Below are 26,514 nucleotides of genomic sequence, written 5' to 3'. Positions count from 1 at the left end.
GATTCGACCACGTCATCGGTTTCCGAATCAATGAACGTGCAAGCAAGTTCGGAGGAATCGAATGCTCTATCCTCAGCAACAGGCAAACGGGACAACGCATCGGCGTTTCCGTACTTAGCAGTGGACCGATACAAGATACCGTAGCGGTACTGCAAAAGGAAAACAGACCAGCGAATGAATTTCTGCGCTGTACGTGGAGGTACAGGCTTGGTCGGATGAAAAAGCGATGTCAAAGGTTTGTGGTCTGTGATGATGGTAAAGTGATGACCATACAAGAAATCATGAAACTTAATAACTCATATACGAGAGCCAAGGCTTCTTTCTCGATCTGTGAATAATTTCTTTGCGCAGACGAGAGTAATTTGGACGCAAAGGCAATAGGGCGATCGTGCGATCCATCTTTGTGCGCAAGCACAGCACCGATCCCGAAATCCGATGCATCCACCATCAACAAAAGGGGTTTCTGGGGATCGAACGGCGTAAGGCAAGTAGTGGAAAGCAACGCCGATTTCAACTGGCGAAAGGCGCGTTCGCATTCCGTCGTCCAGACGAACGGAACACCTTTACGGCGTAAGCGATGAAGCGGAGCTGAAATGGAAGAGGCGTGGCGCACATAGCGATGATAATAATTGTTTTTTCCAGCACACTCTGTAGCTGCTTCAAATTCTGCGGCGAAGGCATGTCTTGTATGGCACGGAGGTGCTCTGGACTGGGATGTATGCCTTGGGCATTGAGTGCATGAACATCTTCAGCTTTTATAGTCCTGTCTTCCTCAGTTGCGTGTAATGTTACGGTATATTAATAATTTTTACTTATGGACCGTCTGACAGCAACTGAGTAAAACACAATTTTAGTGCCATACGCGTTTCGCCTTTATTTTCTGCAAGGCATCATCAGTAGCCTGGAATATGTGCATATGTTAGCTGTTTTATTTACATTTTTGTCATTGTGCCTATAGGTTATAAAAAGTTCTGGTGGTTGGTATTTCCTATTAAGTAGTAATGTTTTGAACTGTACTTACAGGTTGCGTGGACAATTTCCTACATATTACGCTCCTGTTGCATTTTTGGTGTTGTTCTTCTTCTTATGAACACCAATTTGCGGTTTTTTTCCCCATTCCACAACACTATGCACTAAACGCTTGTTTTAAAGAAATGTTTTGGTTCCTGCTGCCGACTGTCAAATGTTTTTGCCAAAGATCGAATGTTATTGCCAAACTTATGAGTGTAACTATTGAAGTATCTGTGGTCTGTTCGTGTATGCATTTGTGTGTGTGTGTGTGTGTGAGTGTGTGTTCTTGGTGTGATATATATATTTTTGTGTGTGTGTGTGTGTGTGTGTGTGTGTGTGTGTGTGTGTGTGTGTGTGTGTATGTGTGCCCAGATGGTGTGGGGAAGAGTTTTTGTTTGTTTTTTTTTTGTTTTGTTTTGTTTTATGTTATCATTTCCTTTACTAAGTGTAGTAGGGAGCCTGTGCTGATGTGTGTTTGTTCATTTATCACATGTTTGTTTTCTGCTATGGCTTTCTGGATGTGGAAGTTTTCTTGCATTTGTATAAGATGTTTGTCATGGTTGCTTATTCTCATTATTTTCATTTCTTGTTCCATGTTTGTAGGATGATGGTTGTAGTGTTTTAAATGCTCTGCAAATGTGGAATGGTTTGTTTCATACTTCCAACATCTGATATGTTCTTTGTATCTTGTTTGAAAATTCCTGCATGTCATGCCTATGTATACTGCATCACAACTTTGACATTCAAGTCTATATGTTCCTGATTGTTGGAATTTGTCTCTCTTGGTTGCTGGCTGGCTTAGGTGTGATTGAAGGGTTTGCCCAGGCTTATGTGCTATTTTGAAGCCCAGTCTCTTCAGGATGTTTGCAACTCTGTGTGTTAGTTTATGTGTCTAGGTCATGGTGTACCATCTGGTTCTTTTCTGTGTGGTGTTGTCATTGTGTGTGTTTGTTGAGTGTGTTTGTAAGTCAACGTGTACAACAGGTTCAAGAAAATACATCTGAGACTCGATAAGACGATACAGCATATAAAATTCAACAAAACATGCAAAAATAACGATTTAATTCCAAGTTACATTAATGTAAAGGTTAAAAACAGTTCTACAGTAATACAAAAGTGGAAATCATTTGCAGAACGATATTGGTTACTACATGAAATTAAGATGCTCTATTCGAAAAAACAGCACCTAAACATGATGCTCTATGAGACTCATCTAGAATTGGCAAAAAACGTAGGAAACGCCGCGGTTTTGATGGCACTAGTAGAATAAACTGAACACAACACATACACACCAATGAAACATTTACAAACCAAACATAAACAGAAGATAATGAAACTAACAGTAAAAAAGACTCAAAAACACATTTACATTTTAAATGTGAAACCACATGAACACCAACACACATTCCATCCACGCTTAGTTAACCTAACAGAGACTGAACTATACGAAAATGAAAAAATGCTCTTCGAAAATGGTTTGAAACACTGCACCAATAGCAAAGTGAACAATCAGTACATAGAAAATCTTATACTAGAAACCGAACACATCGTTACACGTGAAGAACAACAAAATAATTGTGAAATAAACATAGGACTGACAAGAGAACTAGTAAAAGAAGAAATAAAAGGCATAATAAAACAAACACAGCAGACACACAATAAGAACAACCAAACAGAAGCAGCTAATATGAAAAGGTTAAAACAAAAGTTAACAGAAAATAATGTATTAATAACAAGAGCAGACAAGGGAAATGTAACAGTACTCATGGGTAAAGAGCAATACATCACAAAAACCAAGGAATACATAAACACCAATGCCATACAAAAACTGAAGTCAGATCCAACTATACGATTCCAGGCAAATGTGAAACGAACACTGAAAAACATTGAACACACACTAACAGACAAACAGAAATACTACTTAACACAGAAAAACCCACAAGCACCGACACTCCGCAGTCACGGAATGCCAATGAGAGCGGTTATCAACTTCAAGAAAGCCCCAACATACCACATAGCCAAACACCTCTAAAAAGTTGGTTACAAAACACGATAAAGTAGAAAACAACAGAACAGTGATAAACACAGGAAACCTAATAGAAAACATACAGAACATACAGGTATCACACACAGCATCACTGATTTCATTCGATATAGAAAATATGTATACCTCCATCCCTATCACAGAAACAATAGAAATCATAGAACAAAATCTCTCATCCCACAGCAACCTCACCACAGATGCAATAAAAGAAATAACAGATATGCTCATACTGACAACTGAACAAAACTACTTTCAGTTTGAGAAAGAATATTATCTACAAACTGATGGACTGCCCATGGGATCCCCAATATCAGGAACACTGGCAAACATTTTCATCAGTCACCTAGAAAATCAGATATTTGATAAGATAACCACAAATGGAAGTTTCAAAATCATATATTGGTACAGATACGTGGATGACATTATTTGTCTGGTAGATGAGCCAAGTGAAAAAATAGATGAACTCCATTCAGAAATAAACAAAGCTCATCAGAACATAAAATTGACGCTTGAAAAAGAAAATCAAATAAATTTTCTTGACATTACAATTAAAAAAGAAAACGGTAAACATACATTTAACATCTTTAGAAAACCAACAGCCACAGACACAATAATACATTCCACATCCAACCACCCCCACAGCCAGAAACTTGCAGCACTAAGACACATGTTACATAGATTAAACAGAATCCCACTCAGCAAGAGAAACTATGAACAAGAAATGAGTACAATCATACAAATAGCTAGGAACAACGGGTATGACACACATGTGGTACACAAGCTCAATCAAAAAATAAAAACACAAATAAAAAACGAACACAACAGTTCCACAATACAAAAGAACTCACAAGCTGAAAACTTACAAACACACTCAACAAACATACACAATGACAACACCACACAGAAAAGAACCAGATGGTACACCATGACCTAGACACATAAACTAACACACAGATTTGCAAACATCCTGAAGAGACAGGGCTTCAAAATAGCATATAAGCCTGGGCAAACCCTTCAATCACACCTAAGCCAGCCAGCTACCAAGAGAGACAAATTCCAACAATCAGGAATTATAGACTTGAATGTCAAAGTTGTGATGCAGTATACATAGGCATGACATGCAGGAATTTTCAAACAAGATACAAAGAACATATCAGATGTTGGAAGTATGAAACAAACCATTCCACATTTGCAGAGCATTTAAAACACTACAACCATCATCCTACAAACATGGAACAAGAAATGAAAATAATGAGAATAAGCAACCATGACAAACATCTTATACAAATGCAAGAAAACTTCCACATCCAGAAAGCCATAGCAGAAAACAAACATGTGATAAATGAACAAACACACATCAGCACAGGCTCCCTACTACACTTAGTAAAGGAAATGATAACATAAAACAAAAAATAATAAAAAAAAGAAAACTCTTCCCCACATCATCTGGACACACACACACACACACACACACACACACACACACACACACACACACACACAGCACAAAAAATATATATCACACCAAAAACACACACACACACACACACACACACACACACACACACAAATGCATACACGAACAGACCACAGATACTTCAATAGTTACACTCTTAAGTTTGGCAATAACATTCGATCTTTGGCAAAAACATTTGACAGTCGGCAACAGGAACCAAAACATTTCTTTAAAACAAGCGTTCAGTGCATAGTGTTGTGGAATGGGGAAAAAAACCGCAAATTGGCGTTCATAAGAAGAAGAACAACACCAAAAATGCAACAGGAGCGTAATATGTAGGAAATTGTCCACGCAACCTGTGAGTACAGTTCAAAACATTACTACTTAATACGAAATACCAACCACCAGAACTGTTTATAACCTATAGGCACAATGACAAAAACGTAAATAAAACAGCTAACATATGTACATATTCCAGGCCACTGATGATGCCTTGCAGAAAGAGGCGAAACGCGTATGGCACTAAAATTGTGTTTTATTCAGTTGCTGTCAGACGGTCCATAAGTAAAAATTATTAATATACCGTAATATTGAGTGCATGGCCCAGATAGGGTAAGTCCCGAGCAAAAAACGCACATTTGTCCTTGCAGCGCGCCCGGCGGACCGGTTAACCTGACACACGGGTGGCGAAATTTCAAATGATTCCTGAGAAAAGTCAAGTGTGTCCTGCCGATCCAATATGTCCATCACTTGTTGACGGGAGGGATTGACTAGTTTCAAAATCTGTTCCCGTATACGAACATCAGAAACGTTCTGTGCAATTGCATCACGTACCATAGTATCTGAATAAGGGAGTCCACATTCACACAAATGCGCAATCCCTAGTAAGGCCTTGCAAAGTTGCAACTCACTCCCGATTAGTTTGACCAGCCGTACGTTTTGTACAAAAGAAGGTATACATTTTTGCAACGACATTGACTGATTCTTTGCAATATGTATCTAATGCAGACAAAATTTCGTCGTAGGACAGCGTTGCTACGTCGCGTCGGGGAAATAATTTCACTATCACACGGTACGTGTGCACCCCGACGGATGCTAACAAAAAAGGCTGCCCCTCATTACCTTGAATTCTGTAGGCGGCGAGATGGAATCCAAATTGGCGGGACCACTCCGTCCAGCTTTCCAGCGCCGCATCAAAAGGACGAAAAGGTGGTGCAACTGCATGTTGTGGCTGCGGTAGCGGTGGAGCGGCGGCTGCCGCATCGTTTTGCATTGCACGTTGACCCTGGACGAGCTGTCCAAGGGCATCCAATAAGGCCTGCGTCTGCTGATTCTGTAAGCGATAAAATTCGGACAGTACATCTGGAGATTGTGGCGAAGCCATGACAAGTAAATCAATATAGGTACGAACGCAGAATTCTCGTCGCCAAAATGTTGTGGACTGGCAAGACAGCCAATCCACAATGACGGGTAGCCGAAAGGCACGCGTTTAAGCTCACGCAGGCTGGCGTGAGGTCTGGAACAGTTAAAGGATTTGAGTCTAGCAAATAAAGTACGTAGCTGCTGGAATACTTAACTTTAATCCATAATTGGTGAACATCGGTCTGACGGTACATGCATCACAAGATAAATAGCAAATGATAATGGCGCCTTGTTAGGTCGTAGCAAATGATGTAGCTGAAGGCTATGCTATCGTCTCGGCAAATGAGAGCGTAATTTGTCAGTGAACCATTGCTAGCAAAGTCGGCTGTACAACTGGGGCGAGTGCTAGGACGTCTCTCTAGACCTGCCGTGTGGCGGCGCAGGGTCTGCAATCACTGACAGTGGCGACACGCGGGTTGGACGTATACCGCGGCCGATTTAAAGGCTACCACCTAGCAAGTGTGGTGCCTGGAGGTGACACCACAGTATAAACCAAAACAAGAAAAAATGTCCAGTAAACATTTACTCTAAAATGCATACCTTAATAGTTATGAGCAACTGTTCACTAGAAGAACTGTATTACCACGTAACGATGAGCACGTGCTCATAGCTGTCAAGGTATGCATTTACTGGACTTATTTTCTTGTCTTGGTCCACATTACCACTTCCTAAAATATGGAAAGCAAAGAGCTTGCAGTAGAAGAGATTTGCTTCACAGCATCGAAGATGAAAAATTGTTTTAGCTCGTAAGGTATGCATTTTCGTCCCTATGTAACTGAGACTTTTTCGCTTGTAGTATAGTGTACTTTCAACTGTATGCGTTTACGCTATTAATTGTGATACACCCTGTGAAGTGTAAGAATTGTAATATACAATCTCAAATACATCTACATCTACATACATACTCCGCAATCCACCATACGGTGCGTGGCGGGGGGTACCTCGTACCACAACTAGCATCTTATCTCCCTGTTCCACTCGCAAACAGAACGAAGGAAGAAAAATGACTGCCTATATGCCTCTGTACGAGCCCTAATCTCTCTTATCTTATCTTTGCGGTCTTTCCGCGAAATGTAAGTTGGTGGCAGTAAAAAAATTGTACTGCAGTCAGACTCAAATGCTGGTTCTCTAAATTTCCTCAGTAGCGATTCACGAAAAGAACGCCTCCTTTCCTCTACAGACTTCCACCCTAAAGCATTTCCGTAACACTCGCGTGATGATTAAACCTACCGATAAAAAATCTAGCAGCCTGCCCCTGAATTGCTTTTATGTCCTCCCTCAATCCGACCTGATAGGGATCCCAAACGCTCGAGCAGTACTCAAGAATAGGTCGTAGTAGTGTTTTATAAGCGGTCTCCTTTACAGATGAACCACATCTTCCCAAAATTCTACCAATGAACCCAAGACGACTATCCGCCTTCCCCACAACTGCCATTACATGCTTGTCCCACTTCATATCGCTCTCCAATGTTACGCCCAAATATTTAGTCGATGTGACTGTGTCAAGCGCTCCACTACTAATGGAGTATTCAAACATTACAGGATTCTTTTTCCTATTCATCTGCATTAATTTACATTTATCTATGTTTAGAGTTAGCTGCCATTCTTCACACCAATCACAAATCCTGTCCAAGTCATCTTGTACCCTCCTACTGTCACTCAACGACGACACCTTCCCGTAGTCCACAGCATCATCAGCAAACAGCCGCACATTGCTATCCACCCTATCTGAAAGATCATTTATGTAGATAGAAAACAACAGCGGGCCTACCACACTTCCCTGAGGCGCTCTAGAAGATACCCTCGCCTCCGATGATCACTCACGATCGAGGACAACGTACTGGGTTCTATTAGTTAAGAAGTCTTCGAGCCACTCACATACTTGGGAACCAATCCCATATGCTCGTACCTTGGGAGTCTGCAGTGGGGCACCGAGTCAAACGCTTTCCGGAAGTCAAGGAATATGGCATCCGTCTGATACCCTTCATCCATGGTTCGCAAGATATCATGTGAGAAAAGGGCGGGTCGCAGGAGCGATGGTTTCTAAACCCGTGTTGATGCATGGACAGCAACTTCTCTGTCTCAAGGAAATTCATTATATTCGAAGTCAGATTATGTTCGAGAATCCTGCAACAAACCGATGTTAAGGATATTGGTCTGTAATTTTGAGGATTCGTTCTTCTACCCTTCTTATATGCAGGCGTCACCTGCGCTTTTTCCAGTCGCTCGGGACTTTACGTTGGGCAAGAGATTCACGATAAATGCAAGCTAAGTAAGGAGCCAATGCAGTAGAGTACTCTCTGTAAAATCGAATTGGAATCCCATCAGGACCTGGCTATTTATTTATTTTCAACCCATTCAGCTGCTTTACAACCCCAGGGATGTCTATCACTATGTCCTCCATACGGGAATCTGTACGAGACTCAAACGGCGGTATGTCTGTACGATCCTCCTGCGTGAAAGATTTCTCAAATGCTAAATTTAAAATTTCAGCTTTCGTTTTGCTGTCTTCCGTTTCCAGGCCAGACTGATCAGTGAGTGACTGGATGGAAGCCTACGACACGCTTACCGATATGAAAGAAGAAACAGTAAAAACAGGAATACAACACACCTCGACGAACAGACTATTTCATGTTCCTTAAGATAGCAGCAGATGTGCTCTTTCTCATGAACTGGCACATACGTAACAGACTAGATGACTGATACATCGGCAGGTCAGAATTAAAACAAGTATATTCTCAGTTATTCAGCACACACATTTGCGTTAAACCACTCGCCGCAGAGCACACCACTGCAGCCACGGCACCGCCACGCTGGAGGCCGGGGTCAGGAAAGGGCAGACGCTGCCAGCTGGAGCGACAGGTGTCGCTACTGTAACGTGTATGTTCTTTCTTTAAATACTTTGTGTGACTACATCACAGCGTGCTAGCTAAATCGTGGACGAAAATAAGTCTAACTAGATATGTACAAAATTACTGGCAATAGTTCATAAAGGCAGAATTTAAAAAGTTATAGCGTTAATTACGCAGTGTACCTACGTAAAAGCTGACTGTACACTTCGTACAGATACCGCATAGTGATACACAGCTGATTTCTTAAGACAGGACTTAACAGTTCACAAAAAACACAGACCCACGTACAAATCCATTAAAACATCAAGTATAATTTTAAAATATCAACAAACCTTAAAAAAGCAGAGGCAAAAAAATTACGATCTGAGATTCTGCAAGCTGTGGCATGTATTCAAATGATAATGTAGTAAAAAATATATATTTTATTATAATATGAGTAAATATAATTATCACCAAGGCTTACACAAAGTCTTTTAGGTAACCTCTACTTCTACCACGTCATTTAAGTAGCAGTGTTTTGTATACAGTCACACTGTATGAATGTTTTCCACATCTGAAGATGGTAACATTGCTTAATAGTGATCTTGACAAAGAAGTTTATCTTCTTTAGTGTCTCCGTTTTCATACTGCAAAAAAAACCGTCGTTCATATTGGAAAGTTGCATCACTTTTCATTCCAAATACGGGTGTGTGGCTAATTCTCTAGTTTATAACGAGGCAACATTGTGACAGAACTGTACTTGATATAAGAACACAAATGGTTCTAAGCACTATAGGACTTAACATCTGAGGTCATCAATCCTCTGGAACATAAAACTACTTAAACCTAACTAACCTAAGGACATCACACACATCCATGCCGGAAGCAGGATTCGAACCTGCGACCGTAGCAGCCGCGTGGTTCCGGAGTGAAGCGCCTAGAGCCGCTCGACCACAGCGGCCGGCGATAAAAGAACATCTGAGGCAAGATATGGATTCAGTGCCCAAAAGAACCGTACGCTTTTTCTATATATAACAAATAATTAAAAATATTCTTTCGCTGGTCTGCGTAATGGTGGAGCAAAGAAGCGACTCCTGGTGAAAACAGAATTCGACCAAAGAACAGGAATCTCGTTTTTCAATATGCAAAACAACGGAAGGGCCTCACTGATCAGGATTTCTGGAAGAACAACGTCAGGGATTTTTATCGAACCTTCAAATCCAATCCTATTCTCCAGACAGTATTTTGCAGCTCGCTCCATGAAAAGTCTTTTCAATGACTTAGAGAAAGTTTTGGTTAGAGTCTATCGTGGATCCCTAAAACAAATAACCGCGCTCAATTGTTGACAGGAAAGCGCAGTCTCATCCGTTTACGAGAAGGATAGTGAAAATGCCCCACAAAACTACCGTCCAGTACCCTTGATGTCGATTTATTGTAACATTTTAGAACATACATTGAGCTCAAAGGTAAAGAAATATCTCGAACAAAATGACCTCCTCCATGACATCGATCACGCGAAACCCAACTGACACTTTCTGACTTGAAATACTGAAAGCTTTGAATTAAGATAGTCAGGTAGATAATGTATTTCTTGATATCCGAAGAGCATTTGACTCAGTACCACATCCACACATATTATCAAAAGTACGATCACATGGGATATCATGCGCAATTTGTGACTGGATTGAGGATTTCTTGGTAGGGACGACACAGCACATTACCTTGGATGGAAGGTCATCGTTAAATTAGGAGTAACTTTGGGAGTGCCCTAGGGAAGTGTTGTGAGTCCCTTGCAGTTCAAGTTATGTATTAATGACCTTGCGGACAATATTAATAGTAACCTCAGACTTTTTGTAGATGATGCAGTTGCCTGAAAGGACGCACTATCTGAAAGTTATGTACGCATTCATACAGATATTGATAAGATTTCAAGGTCGTGCAAAGTTTGGCAACTAGCCTTAAATGTTCAGAAATGTAAAACTACGCACTTCAAAAAACGAAAAAATTTAGTTTCGTATCAGTACAGTATCAATAACTCATTCAAGTATACAGTATCACTAACTCATTCAAACACGTGGGTGTAACACTTTGCAGGCATATGAAACGGCACGACCACACAGTCCCAGTCGTGGGTAAAGCGCGTAGTAGACATCGGTTTATCCTCAGAGTAGTGGGAAAATGCCCATAAGAAATAGGACGAAGAGGGTACACTGAGCGTATACAGGGAGGGGCAGCACAAATAGTAACAAGTTTGTTTGACCCATGTGAGAGAGTCGCAGAGATAATGAAGAAACTGAACTGGCGGCCTCTTGAAGACAGACGAAAACTATGCCGAGGAAATCTCGCAACAAAGTTTGAGGAGAAGGCCTTAAATGATTCTACAACTAGATATTCATCTATACTCTGCAAGTTGAAGAATTTCGCGATGCGAATTAAGAAAATAATTATGCGTGATCCATACCTGCGCTTAACAAAACTGTACTGCAAGTGTGCACTTCAAGCACATAAACAAACTACAGATCTCTATCCTCCGTACGCGAATGGAATCGGAGGAAATCCTAATATGTCTAACTGGTACAATGCACTTCACAGTGGTTTGCAGAGTACAGATATAGATGCAGATGGTACAGCTCGAAGAACTGCAAAAAAACTCGAGGAGACCGGAGAAATAAGAGACTGATTTGCAGTTTGTATGTCTCTCTCTTTCTCTGTCTCCCTCTCCATATTTATTTAATTGACTTGTAGAATGTGTAATAATAATTGAGAAGTGACAAAATAAGGGGCAAAAGTAATTGTTAAAAAAGTACTAGTTGCAGCAGATTCTCAACAGTACTGTATGTTAAAAAATTGATATGTTGAATAACCACAAACAGAAAATAAACACAGTCGAGACCAAAATAATACTCTCAGACTTCAAGATCAATGTAAAATGCCAGGGCCCAAGTAGGCAGATGCTGTCAGTTGCATTACGGACCCATCAACTTAGGTCATTGTTGAAAAATATTAACACCATTTATTGACAGAAGAATAGAAAGGCTGGTAAAAACCGAACGCGAACGCATCATACAGATCTTGGCGTCTCTCGCGTCCATCTAGAAAAGATAACCTGAAGATGCCTAAATAAGGCGAAACGCGTCGTTGAAAAATAAGAAACTAAAATTGCAGCCAAGACTGTTTTTAACCAATACTGTTAAGCATTGGTTTTCTGTATGCCACATATGTATTGGAAGAACAACAGTGAAATTTGTGGAAGACATTGCAATTCTGTCAGACACGAAAAAGGACATGAATAGATCAGTTAAACGGATGGAGAGTATCTCGAAACGAGATTGTAAGATGAACATCAACGAAAGGAAGTCGAAGATAATGGAATGTGGTCGAATGCTGAACGGAATTTGATTAGGAAATCATACATTCGAGGTAGTATAAGAGTTTTGGAATTTGGGCAAAAAAAAAAATATTATATATATATCGATGGCAGAAGTAAATATATAAAATGCAGACTGGCTACAGTAAGAAAAAATTTTCTGAGAAAAACACTCCAAGCAAAAAGTGACGCACCACGAAGGGGAGGAAGATGTGATGTGTATATAAAGACAAACAAATGATTACAAATTCAGAGAAATTGGGCGATTTATCCGAGAGAAAGAGCTTTACAAATGGAGCAATTCGGTAAGTGTTGGCCTACCTCTGGCTCTTACGCAAGCGGTTACTCGACTTGACATTGACTGAGAGTTGGTTGTCCTCCTCACAGATATCGTGCCAAATTTTGTCCAATTGGTGAGTTGGATGGTCAAAATCCCAGCTGGGTGGCTGGTGCTGCCCACAATGCTCCAAACGTTCTCAACTGGGGACAGAGAATGGCGGGCTTGCCGGCTAAGGTAGGGCGTGGCAAGCCCCAACACAAACAGTGGAAGCCATCGCCGTGTGGTGGTGGCTGTTATCTTGCTGAAATGTAAGTCCGGGATCGCTTCTCCAAAAAAAAGGAGGGGGGGGGGGCGTAGAATGAAACATCAAAACCATACGTAAAACTTCATAGACTATATAAATCAACTTTGTAACCATATACCACCGTTGGTGCAAATGTCAAATGTGCTGTCAGAAATTCGTTACCACGTAATATAAACAAAAATACCTCGGACAGCATCCGCTGATCTGAAAAGGAACCCGGCCCCTCCCGCTGGAGGTTTGAGTCCAGTCCTACCTCGGGCATGGGCGTGTGTGTGTGTGTGTGTGTGTGTGTGTGTGTGTGTGTGTGTGTGTGTGTTCTTAGCATAGGTTAGTTTAAGTAGTGTTTAAGTCTATGGACCGATGACCTCTGCAGTTTGGTCCCTTAGGAATTCACACACATTTGAACATCCGAAAAGGAGCCAACAAGCTGTCACGAATTTAATAAAATACAAATATAGATCACAAAACCTTAGACAGCGATTTCATAAGCGGAAGTACCCAGAATAACGAAATTCAATTGAAGTAGCTGCCTTCCATTTGTTGAGACTCTGAACAGTAATATCGCTGACGGACGATGCATACGCTGTATTGTATAGCCATAGTTAGTACGCTCTGTGCTTTCCTATCGAACGAACGCTATGTATTGAACGAAATGGAAAGAAAAAGGTGTGTACAGAAGGCAGAGTTGTTGGTAATAATTCATTGTCGTGCCGCCCAGACAGTGAAGCGAACACTCGACACATCGGCGACCCCGAGTCGTGAACAGGTGGTTCGCGGTCGCGACGGTAATCGTTATCAAGTGCGCCCGCGCGGCGCTTGCTACAACGGCGTCTCGCCGAGCATTCGCCGCGCACCGCTGAGGGCGCCGTGTATGTGTCAAGTGACAGTGGCTGCTGACATAGCGAACAGAGCGAAAATTTTGATCATGCGCAAAATACTGGTATATCTTTTGTGCCATATAAAACCGTTCGCTCGACGAAAGATCTGTACCCAAAGACTGGAAAGTTGCACAGGTCACGCCAATATTCAAGAAAGTAGGAGTAATCCACTAAATTTCAGGCCCATATCGTTAACGTCGATATGCAGCAGGATTTTGGAACATATATTGTGTTCGAACATTATGAATTACCTCGAAGAAAACTGTCTATTGACACACAGTCAACATGGGTTTAGAAAATATCGTTCTTATGAAACACAACTAGCTCTTCATTCACATGAAGTGTTGAGTGCTATTGACAAGAGATTTCAGATCGATTCCGTATTTCTGGATTTCCGGAAGGCTTTTGACACTGTACCACAGAAGCGGCTCATAGTGAAATTGCGTGCTCATGGAATATCGTAACAGTTATGTGACTGGATTTGCGATTTCCTGTCAGAGAGGTCGCAGATCGTAGTAACTCACGGAATCGAGGAAAACAGAAGTGATTCCTGGCGTTCCCCAAGGTAGTGTTATAGGCCCTTTGTTGTTCCTTATCAATATAAACGATTTGGAAGACAATCTGAGCAGCCGTCTTAGGTTGTTTGCAGATGACGCCGTTGTTTATCAACTAATAAAGTCATAAGAAGATCAAAACAAATTGCAAAACGATTTAGAAAAGATATATGAATGGTGTGTAAATTGGCAGTTGACCCTAAATAACGAAAACTGTGAGGTCATTCACATGACTGCTAAAAGGAATCCGTTAAACTTCGGATACATGATAAGTCAGTCAAATCCAAAGGCCGTAAATTCAACTAAATACCTAGGATTTACAATTACGAACAACTTAAATTGGAAGGCACACATAGAAAATGTTGTGGGGAAGGCTAACCAAAGACTGTGTTTTATTGGGAGGACACTTACAAAATGTAACAGACCTACTAAGGAGACTGCCTACACTACGCTTGTCCGTCCTCTGCTGTACGGTGTGGGATTCTTACCAGGTAGGACTGACGGAATACATCGAAAAAGTTCAAAGAAGGGCAGCACGTGTTCTGTTATCGCGGAACAGAGGAGAGTGTGTCACTGACATGATACAGTATTTGAGTGGAATTCATTAAAGCAAAAGGGTTTTTCGTTGAGGAAATTGACAAATCTGACGAAATTGCAATCACCATCTTTCTATTCCGACTGCGAAAATATTTTGTTTACGCCGACCTGCATAGGGAAAAATGATCACCATGGCAAATAGGGGAAATCAGAGCTCGTATGGAAAGGTGTTCGTTCTTTCCGCGTGCTATACGAGATAGGAGTAATAGAGAAATGTGGAGGTGGTGCGATGAACCCTCTGCCAGGCACTTGAAAGTGATTTGCAGAGTATCCATGTAGATGTAGGCACCGATGACCGATATGACGGCGGAAGGCACAACTATGGGGTTTGTGCATACATGGGTCGCCCAGTTCGGCTGCCCACACACGATAACGATAGACCAAAGACGACAGCTTGAGGCCTCCGAGTCTGTAGCATTACGCAACACGTGAAGCGCCGACGGCCGGTGTAAGACAATGTATCACCCGCAGAGCAGAGTTGGGCAAACTCGTTGATCCTTGGGAACTAGTTCACTGGTGATCGCTCTTTTTTGGGAACCGTTCATTTTTACTCGTTCACCAATCATTTGTGCTTGGTACATGGTTCTTACCGAAACTGAAAATTAATAGCTTAGGTGACTGGAGATGGAAGGCGCCAAGACGGGGCACTTGCCTCCCCCCCCCCCCCCTGGAGTACAGACTTTTTATTCATAACAGAATTCTCACACACAAAACATCTCGTTTAGCCAACTGTAGCGTTATGTGGCTGATAGCAGTGAAATAACGTAAGATGGCGCGCGAAAAACCGGCCCCGAGTACAGACTGCTCGGCAATTACGCACGATTTGTTGACCGCTGCGAGCAGAGTAGATAAACATGTAATAATTAGGCAGTGAAGAAATAACAACTGAGCTAATGCAAACAACAACTTCGAAACAACAGATGACGATTGGTGGGCGACCATGAGCAGTCTAGTACTCGGGGCTGCGCCACTGACATAATATTGTAGGAGTTATCGTATTCTCTTTACAAAATGTGACACCATACACACGGGCTGACGTGAGGATCAATGAACTAAACTTGACGGGATGTATGTGGAACATCTTAGGTGATTAGAAGTTAGTAGACAGGAATACAATTTAAATAGTTAGCTTCAATTCAGCATCAGCGATTAACGTCGATCTTTACTTTGTACAATATTTACAAGTGCAGTTATAGACTGAACGAATACTGCTTTACAATACTGATTGCTTCACACATATAGATCAAGTGGCAATGCATAAACTGGGGCTAGGTCGTAGCTACTGACTCAGCTGAAGGCTATGCTAACTAGCGCCTCTGCAGTTGAGATCTCTGAAGCTATAACGAGTGAACCGCTGCTGTTAAAGTCGGCTGTAGGACTGGCCAGTGCGCCAGCTTGTCTCGTAAGACCAGCCGAGTGGCGGCGCTCAGTCTGCTAGCGTCGACAGTGGCGGCTCGCGGGTCCGATGTGTACTGACGGACCGCGGCCGATTTGAAGCCTACAACCTAGCCACTGTGGTGCCTTGCGGTGACACCACAAATGGATCTTGCTAGGGGTGAGCACCTTCGGAAAAGAGGATCGCTTGTCGAATTGCTATAAGGATAGACACTGTGACTACGTGTGGACCTCTTCACGCCACCCACGGACAACGATCCAGAACCACTACCGGAAATACTACAAGTGATACAGAGAAGAGGTCAGTGCGTCGCCATCCCATCGCCACGGCCCCACATAGCACTGCCTACCTTCGTTCACGAGGTGCTGGCTACGACAGAGTTCGTCATGTTGCGCTCAAACCCCAGTACAAGGGCTCATACTGAGTCATCAGCCACAGAGACAACACCTTCCGAACCGAGGTCAACCGCAAACTGACAACGGTGGTCAGCAACCCGGGAAGATCTCTCTACCCACTCCAGACCACTTTCCTCGTCGCGGTCCACGTCGACGGAACGTGAACGACTGACGTCACCCACGCAACGGCCGACGGCATTGGACGAGCAACCTTCGACCTCGGTGATGGGTCGACCACGGCGCCTCCGCGACACCTCAGGGATTAGGAACTCTTTTAAGTGTGGCAGGTGGCAGTTGACGCTAAATAACGAAAAGTGTGAGGTGATCCACATGAGTTCCAAAATAAATCCGTTGGAAATCGATTACTCGATAAATAGTACAATTCTCGAGGCTGTCAATTCAACTAAGTACCTGGGTGTTAAAATTACGAACAACTTCAGTTGGAAAGACCACATAGATAATATTGTGGGGAAGGCGAGCCAAAGGTTGCGTTTCATTGGCAGGACACTTAGAAGATGCAACAAGTCCACTAAAGAGACAGCTTACACTACACTCGTTCGTCCTCTGTTACAATATTGCTGCGCGGTGTGGGATCCTTACCAGGTGGGATTGACGGAGGACATCGAAAGGGTACAAAAAAGGGCAGCTCGTTTTGTATTATCACGTAATAGGGGAGAGAGTGTGGCAGATATGATACGCGAGTTGGGATGGAAGTCATTAAAACAAAGACGTTTTTCCTCGCGGCGAGATCTATTTACGAAATTTCAGTCACCAACTTTCTCTTCCGAATGCGAAAATATATTGTTGAGCCCAACCTACATAGGTAGGAATGATCATCAAAATAAAATAAGAGAAATCAGAGCTCGAACAGAAAGGTTTAGCTGTTCGTTTTTCCTGCGCGCTGTTCGGGAGTGGAATGGTGGAGAGATAGTATGATTGTGGTTCGATGAACCCTCTGCCAAGCACTTAAATGTGAATTGCAGAGTAATCATATAGATGTAGATGTTAGTGGCGGCAGTCATTTAACACAGTGATAGCGCCTCTCCCCGTGCTCTGCTCTGCACAGGGTTGGGGGAACGGTGTCTCTGTGGGGACTCTGAACAATAACATCGCTGACGAACGATGTGTACGCTCTGTTCTGGAGCCACAGTTCGCTCTGTGCTTCCGTATCGAACGAACGCTATGTATTGTACTCGGTGGGAATAAAACGGTGTATACAGAACGCAGGGCCATTGGCAATAACTCGCTATTGTAGCGCCTAGACTCTGAGAACTCACCACAGGTTCATATTTATAACGTCGAAGGTAACAGTGCGTTTATTATTGCGCGAAGCCAATCCACCATCTACCACGAAAAAAAAAAAAGACTGATTCTCGGTATGGCCGTGTTTCGCGCATATTACACTTCCATGATTTATTTACGTCGCATGGTCGCGAATTGAACAGTGACCCGAATATAGAATAAATTTACTTTACTTCTCGTCTATTTTTGCAATTTTTTCTCATCAGACTGCCGGTTTTGGTGTATAATAACCATTTTCAGACCTGAATTGAAAAAATATCTGTTATAAAAATAGATCTGAAGATGGTTATTCTACACCGAAACCGGTAGTCTGACGAGGAAAACAAAAAAAATGTGACCCTAGACGTGAAGTAAAGGAAATTTATTCGTTCATCTCTCCTGGTGTGACTTCACGGGTAAACATAGACTTATCGTATCGACAGTTTCAATACTTCGTGATTCGCTCCTTTCGTGTATCCATGCCTCATCCTTCGGATTGGCAAAGACATATCACATAAGCACGTGGACTCCTACCAACCAAAATGCTCATATCAATGACAAGAACTGTACCATTCAAATGGGCTCCCATGTTGCGTGGCAGACGAGTCTGGTATATAACACATCTACAAGAGACAACACTTCGTATGCCGAAATAGCTCAGTTGGGAGAGCGTTAGACTGAAGATCTAAAGGTCCCTGGTTCGATCCCGGGTTTCGGCAATCGTTTTTAATGACCCTGACGCCACAGGTGTTTCCTTTCTACAGGACGTGCGTGAAATTGTAGAAATGAAAAACAAATCACTGACAAGCAAACACAAATATTACGAGTGTAAAAAGTAACAGTTTGATGTCAACTAAGTGTTTTACATGTTTTTGTTGTGGTCTTCACGCCGTAGACTGATTTGATGCAGCTCTCCATGCTACTCTATCCTGTGCGAGAGTCTTCATCTCCGAACAACTACAGAATTTTCTTACTGTACTCATCTCTTGATCTCCCTCTAAGATCCCCCCCGCCCCCTCCACTTTTCCCTTCAGTACTACATTGGTGATCGCTTGAAGTCTCAGAAAATGATCTGTCAACCGATCCCTTCTTTTGGTCAAGTTGTGACACACATTCCTAACTCTATTCACTACTTCCTCATTAGTTACGTGATCGACCCATCTACTCATCAGCATTCTTGTGTAGCACTGCATTTCAAAAGCCTCTGTTCTCTTCTCGTCTAAACTGTTTATCCTGTGCAGCTGGTCCCGGCGGAGGTTCGAGGCCTCCCTCGGGATTGGGTGTGTATGTTTGTCCTTAGGATAATTTAGGTTAAGTAGTGTGTAAGCTTAAGGACTGATGACCTTAGCAGTTAAGTCCCATAAGATTTCACGCACATTTGAACATTTGAAACTGTTTATCGTCCATGTTTCACTTTCAGACATGGCTACACTCCACACAAATACCTTCAGAAAAAGACTATCTAACACGTAAATCTATATTCGATGTTGCCCGCAGCTCGTGGTCGTGCGGTAGCGTTCTCGCTTCCCACGCCCGGGTTCCCGGGTTCGATTCCCGGCGGGATCAGGGATTTTCTCTGCCTCGTGATGACTGGGTGTTGTGTGCTGTCGTTAGGTTTAAGTAGTTCTAGGTGACTGATGACCATAGATGTTAAGACCCATGTTAACAAAAATCTCTTCTTCAAAAACGCTTTTCTTGCCATTGCCAGTCTACTTTTCAGTGTATTCTACCCGAGAAATATCAATAGTTGACCTTAGTGGATGTCAGATAAATGATTTGAATGAACTTCGGAACACATTCACCCCATTTACTGAAATCTACACAAAATATTTTCAACACAAGTTTAAAGGATGTGTAACAAAAACAAACATAAAAAGTCAAAACCATATAAGGTTTCGAGCAGGATAGATTAATCAAAACTATATGGTCTTTCACAGTCCCTATTTCCGGCCTCTAGCGGATGCGGGGAGGAGTTAGTAGTTGAAGTTCTGATAAGGAATCCACATCCGGAGATGTACCATTTGGATGCACCATTAGTTTAAAGGTCAGATCGCTTTGAAATCTCCCGCCTTGCGATACGTACAAAAGCTGAGGATGCGGCGCCGTCGTCTGTCCCCGTAGTAATTACCTCACCTGATATCAGGTTTGTCCGACTACAACAAACACTGCGAGAACCTGGGAGGTGGTCCAAGGGCGCGCCGCTCTTTCGACTTCGAATAAAACTGCTGTAACCTGAGCTGAACTGTCCGCCATGTGTTCCGCGAAGTTTAGAATATTCATAATTGTTTGCGTATGAGTGGAGATTTCTAAATAAATGTACGTCGTTATCGTATATTTATACAGGGTGAGTCACTAACTGTTGCCACCAAAAATAACTTCGAAAGTATGACAGGAGCTGAAGAGATTGTGGGACAAAAGTTGCATGGGACAATGGTGGCCATAATACGACATTGATTTTTTGTTGCTAGGTGGGGTCGCTTCAGAGATATGAAGTTCCAACCCTCGTATATTAAGCCTAAGCATTTCCCTCTTCAGATTTTATAGCTTCCTCGTCACACTGAAAGTTCTGACAATCCACGCTCCTACTCGTAGGACGTTGTGTTTTCGTTGGTTATTCAATCTTTTTCTCTTGGTCACCAGCCCTTTGGCAGCCCTCTCAGATGTCGGAATGAGGGACTAGTCCACCATATTTTGCTAATGGGATCATCATGATAATTACAAGCCACATGTCCTGTTGATACACATTAAGTATCTTTAATACAGAAGATTCCATTGCCTTCTGCATACGCAGGCCGTTGATCATTCCCGACTCTTCGCCCTCTAGGAGCAGTTTCCTAGGCAAGGCCAGAGGCTGCCCTGAACCTCTGTGCGCTCCTCCGCCCTCTTTGACAAGGCTGCTGGCTGAATGAGGCTGACTTCTTATGCCAAAAGGCTTCGACTCCCATTGCTGCCGATATTTATTTAAAATTTAAGTGGTAGCGGGATTTCAAATTGGTTCAAATGGCTCTGAGCGGCCGGCTATTTTTTACACATTGACTGTATTGAAGGGTTTACTTTTATTTAATATTGTACCGGCTAAGTGTCAGTTTCATTACTTTTTAAACCCAATGTTAAACGTGAGTCACTACACGTATAGTGTTCCCAACTCTGAGAGAAAAAATCTTTAGTAGCTTTACTACCAATGTTTACAGACGACGATACTTTAACCTTTCGTTCAATTGTTTTAGTTACGAATCGCTAGTTTGTTCTTGGCATAGATCACGTAACCTTAACGTTTATTAATCTAAGTTAAGTTAATGTTCAAGACTTGTATTATGTTTCAAATTAGCAACGTCAGTTTATTGGCAAGAATTATTAATAAATAGGTTCACTCGTACGATTTCATTCAAAGAAGTTCTTTAATTAGAAGTCGAAGTAGGATTCCCGCTAGCATCAGAGATGTTAGATAATATCCTGTCACTTTCGGTAAATAAGTTATTTCTATTTAATATTCGCAAACTGTCATTAATTATGATCAGTAGTCGCGTGAAGTTAAAGTTTCCCACTATCACAATTCAAAGTCCGAATCCGGTTAAAATTCTCAATTCAGTAAAGCGTTTAAATATTCACACGAATTGACATTAAAGCCAAAGATATTACTATTCACCTTCCCGTTTATCTAATCTGATAAATGTCCAAATCAAAGTCTTGAATTGACAATCCTCAAAAACAGTCTCGTCACGATCTATTCTTGATCCCCGTTTAATAAAGTCCCAATTGTTGTTCTCTCCTAAATAACTTCCGAACTAGAACAGACTAGAGACTGGAGTATCGTAATTACGACGTATGGCTATTTATACTTTAATAAACACTATCTTTGGTGTCCCAGAGCTACAATTGCCCCCGCAGATTGAAAAGTCACCTTACTTTTTGAACAGCCCACGTACACTGAGGTGAAAAGAGACGTGGGAGAGCTGTATGGACATATACAGATGGCACCAGTGTCGCGCTCACAAGGTATAAAAGGACTGTGCACCGGCGAAGCTGTCATTTGTATTCTGGTGATTTACGTGAGAAGGTTCCCGACGTGATTGTGGCCGCACGACGGGAACTGAAAGACTCTGAACGCGGAATGGTAGTTAGAGCTGTACGCAAGGGGCATTCCACTTCCGTAATCGTCGGGGAATTCGATATTCCGAGACCCACCGTGTCAAGAGTGTGCCGAGAATCTCGTATTTCAGGCATTTTCTCTCGCACGGAAAACACAGTGGCCGACGGCCTGCTCTTAACGAGCAAGAGCAGTGGCGTTTGCGAAGAGTTGTCAGTGCTAATAGACGAGCAACACTGCGTGAAGTAACAGCGGAAATCAGTGCGGCACGTACGATGACCGTACCCGTCTGGACAGTGTGGCGCTTATGGGGTATGGGAACACACGTCCGACGAGCGAACCTCCTGCGCTCGTGACCTCGGTTCGATCCTAGACGACTGGGAAACCGTGGACTGGTCAGATTAGTCCCGATTTCAATTAAGAGGTGCTGGACTGGTTGCATCCGTGGTCTAGGCGTAAGGTCTTGGAAAAGGCCTCTGTCCCGTGTTCAAATCCCGCTAGCCGGCCGGAGTGGCCGAGTGGGCGTCGGCTTTCAGCCGTGTTACCGTGCGGACGGGCTCGGCGCGCCGGGCAGTGCTCCGCAGGTGTTGTTGTTTACCCGCTAGCGCGCGGTCGCGTCGTTGTCTTGCCGTATAGTACCTGTACCGACCCGACATGGCGCTCTCATATCGAAAAGCTACAATCAAACTGACGTTCAACGCATCGTACACGAGACCGAAGGCCCATGAAATTGAACGGTTTCTACGAGACATCATGCACATAGAACCACAAGAACTGATAGGAATTCATCTGTCTATTGTAACCAGCACAGTGTACCTCAAACTGATTGACGAAGCGGCCTGCGACAGATTACTCCAACGATCTGCAAACGGCTTTCGCTTCTGTCACGCAGACGGTAACGTGAGCGTGGTAGGAGTTGACCATGCTGGTCTGGGGTGCGTATCGTGCGCATCTTTGAACTACCGTTCGAAGTTCCTGCCAACCTAGTCGTCGATGCGGTGCGGCCATACGGCACAGTTCTGAGCTACACAGAGGAAATATGGAACACATTCGAAACGTACCCTGTCCTTAACGGGGTACGACAAGTGCGCATAGAACTTAAGAAGCACGTTCCATCATATGTTTTCGTTGGTGGCTGCCGCGCAATTGTTATATATGGTGGACAACCGAGGACCTGCTCGGACTGCGGCCATGAGGGCCATGTTAGAACTGAGTGTCTGCAGCGCCGCCTCGTTCAGGTGCCCCGCAATGAACTTCCCCAACGATCCACTATGACCTCTCTCCCGCTAACATATGTGGAGGCGGCACGACATGATGTGACGGATGATCAAAACCTGCTACCTCCTCAAGCCGCTGCCAGCTCCGTTGGAGAGTCGCCGTCGACGACGCCGCAGCCCAGCGGTGCAGAGGTTCCTACAGCCTCCGCCCACCGCAGCGTCGTGGGCACCCAGCCACCGTCACTGTCGGGATCAGACACAGGGGTTCCTAGCGACCGAGACTGTGTCGAGCCCCGCCCTCCAGTGGATGTCGAATCTCGGACCCGAAAGCAAAAATCACCCAAGCGACACAAGAAGAGGCGATTGTCAGTTGAAGAACAGGACAGGGATGTGAATCCAGCGGAAGACATCGACTTCGTTGACTCGTCCACAACAGCAACGGACTCCAGTGGCATCATTCACCAAAAGGTGCCTGAAGACAAGGAACACACTCCTAAATTTGGTGGCCCAGAAAACGAGGCGCATTGCGTCGACTCCCAAAATGTGGGCTCCTGTGAAAACGACCAGCCACCAATGACATCACAAACGTCTCTTGGTGATTGGGCAGACGATATGGAGGCAGATGATGCACAGCGAACATCGATATCTCCATCAGAGCCCATGGCTGACATTGAGCCCGGAGGGCTCTGCCAGTCAGGGACTCATACGGCACAGTAATGCACGGCATGCAGATGGGTGGCTGTGTGGTGTGTGGTGTGTGAGATCACTGTGGGCTTGCACCGGCACACTGCCTCCGCCACTTGATATGTCTCAGTCATACCGTGTGGGAACAGTCAATGTAAATGGTGTCCACTCCACTGTCAAGACCCGCATGTTACACGACATGATCAGAGCGGCAGACTTGGACATTGCCCTTCTCCAGGAGGTCCGTCCCGAGCTGCGTTTAGACCTATATGGCTACACCACGTACAGCCTACCCGTAGGTGATGGCGCAGGAGGAACGGCCATCCTTCTCCGAGATGGCATAGACGCGACGGACGCGACGTACTTCCCGAACGGGCGAGGCATCGCACTCACACTTGGCGCAGTCCGCCTCATTAACGTCTACGCTCCCTCCGGTAATTCGCACCGTGGTGACAGGCATGTCTTCTATTCGGAGGAGGTAGCCCCACTTTTGCAAGGAAATATGGACCATTACATAGTGGGCGGCGATTTTAACAGTGTTCTGCGGCCCGAGGACCAGATACCGCATTACGTCCCATGCCCGGCTCTACAAGCATTGATACGTGACCTCGCGCTCCACAACACATGGCTCTTACATCATGGGACCCAGAGTGGATATACGCACATTACCAGCCATTCTGCCAGTCGTCTGGACCGGATATACGTCTCGCGTGCCCTCCGTACAGCGACCCGTGATGCAGAACTCTGGCCGACGGCCTTCACGGACCATCTCGCGTACATCTGCACTGTCACCTTGCCCCGACAACTCACAAGACGCAGCAGGGGCCCGTGGACGCTGAACGTCTCCCTCCTTCGCGAGGAAGCGTGTCGGCGAGCAGTCACCGACACGTGGCGTCGATGTATCAGGAGCCTGCCCATGTATTCTTCCACGTTGCTGTGGTGGCTGGGATGTGTCAAACCTGCACTCCGAAAGACATTGATGGCCTACGGGCGTGACAGAGCGAACTGGGAAAGGGCAACATCGGAATTTTACTATACAGCGTTACGTGAGCTGGCGACGCTACCGCCGTCTCCCGAACGTCAGATGTCCGTACAACGCATCAAAGCTCGTCTACTTCGCATCAGGACCGAGCAGCTCGAAGGTGTCCGCATCCGTGCACGAGTGCAAGACAGTATCCCCAACGAAACAGCGTCAGTGTATCACATTGTGCGCGAGAGGCGTCACCGCAAACGTCAGCTCATTACGGCGGTAAACACGGAGGACGGCGGGCGCGCAGTGACACAAGCGGACATCGCGCACACGTTCGCCAGACACTATGGGACCTTGTACATGGAAGATCCGCGAAATGTACGTGATTATGATGAGCTGTTGTACGATTTTCCCGCCCCTCGGGACGTGGCACCCGATGATAATCTGCTGTTGCCCACTACACCCGACGAGCTGACATCGGCCTTGGCACGTGGAGCACCGAACAAGTCGCCTGGACCGGACGGTTTACCCCTGGAATTCTACCGCACTTTTTACCACCTTATGGGTGACAAGTGGTTCCAAATGTTTCAAGACCTGATCCGCCCTGATTTCACTGTCCCCACAGAATTCACAGATGGCATCTTGATCCCAGTCCCGAAACCGAATGGTGGTTGTAGGTGGCAGGACTTTCGCCCACTCACACTCCTCAACAACGACTACGAGATTTTCGCCCGTATCCTCCGCGCGCGTCTCCACACCGCTATCGGGAAAGCCATCCACACCGATCAGAGATGTTTAGGTGGTGTCAGAAACATTCATACGGCGCTAGGAGCATACCGCGACGTAATTGCTTTGACGGCGGCCTGCAAAATACGAGGCGCTCTTGTCGCCGTAGATTTTGACCACGCATTCGACCGCGTCGACCACGGCTTCTTACGCGCAGTTTTGCAACACATGGGCCTCTCTCCGGAGTCTGCACAGGTGGTCCTTCGACTGGTCCACGGAGCGCGCTCCCGCATGATGGTCAACGGTTATCAGTCTGATCACATTGTTGTTGGACGGTCAGTGCGACAAGGGTGCCCCCTGTCGGGCATATTATTTGCTGCAGCACTTGAACCAGCTTTACATGGTCTACGGCAGCGATTAACTGGTATCTCCTTGCGGGACGTGACCTTTCGTTGTGGTGCATTCGCCGATGACGTGGTGTTCCTCGCCAGATCAGAGGATGAAATGCATACGGCGCTACAGTGGCTACGCCAGTACGGGGCGGTCGCTGGGAGCGTCATCAACGTGAAGAAGACAAAATACATGGATGTCGGAGGGGGGCTTTCCCACACAACGGCGGTGCCCTTTGACAAGGTGCCCGTACTCAAGTGTTTAGGAGTGCAATTCTATAGCACTGTCCGCCGCACGGCGGCGGCTACGTACCGCCGGCTCCTGCACCAGACACGTGCTCTGGTGCAGGACAACAAACTGTGTCGCTTGGATATGCTTCTCAGAACACGTTATGTCAACACCTATCTTGTCTCAAAACTGAACTATTTTGCGCGTATCCTTCCCTTGACAGCTACGATGGCCGACAGATTTCAAGCAGCATATGGACATTTCGTAAGCACCGGTCTGGTTTTTAAAGTCCGATACGCCACCCTGACACTGCCGCAGCGGGTGGGCGGTATCGGTCTAATTCACGTATATAACCGTGCGCGATCGCTTTATCTCAACACTATGCGTCGCAAGTGG

General features: G+C 44.4%; 1 protein-coding gene and 1 non-coding gene across 2 annotated transcripts in view; both read left to right on the top strand.

Annotated features, from left to right (window-relative positions):
* LOC124550822 (SH3 domain-containing protein C23A1.17-like) overlaps positions 1 to 23,837 on the top strand; it is a 124,126-nt gene extending 100,289 nt beyond the window's left edge. The window contains exon 3 of the mRNA XM_047125548.1: positions 23,254 to 23,837. Within this exon, the coding sequence (XP_046981504.1) occupies positions 23,254 to 23,837 (584 nt within the window). The remainder of the gene's footprint in view (positions 1 to 23,253) is intronic.
* On the top strand, positions 18,463 to 18,535 carry Trnaf-gaa. The gene has a single exon. It is a non-coding gene; the product is annotated as a tRNA-Phe (tRNA).
* Positions 23,838 to 26,514: the final 2,677 nt, after the last annotated feature.

This window comes from Schistocerca americana, chromosome 9 (genome assembly GCF_021461395.2).
Source record: "Schistocerca americana isolate TAMUIC-IGC-003095 chromosome 9, iqSchAmer2.1, whole genome shotgun sequence".
NCBI classification, from domain to species: Eukaryota; Metazoa; Arthropoda; class Insecta; order Orthoptera; family Acrididae; genus Schistocerca; species Schistocerca americana.
The sequence above is the reverse complement of the archived record's forward strand: the minus strand, read 5'-3'. Positions and strand labels throughout refer to the sequence as shown.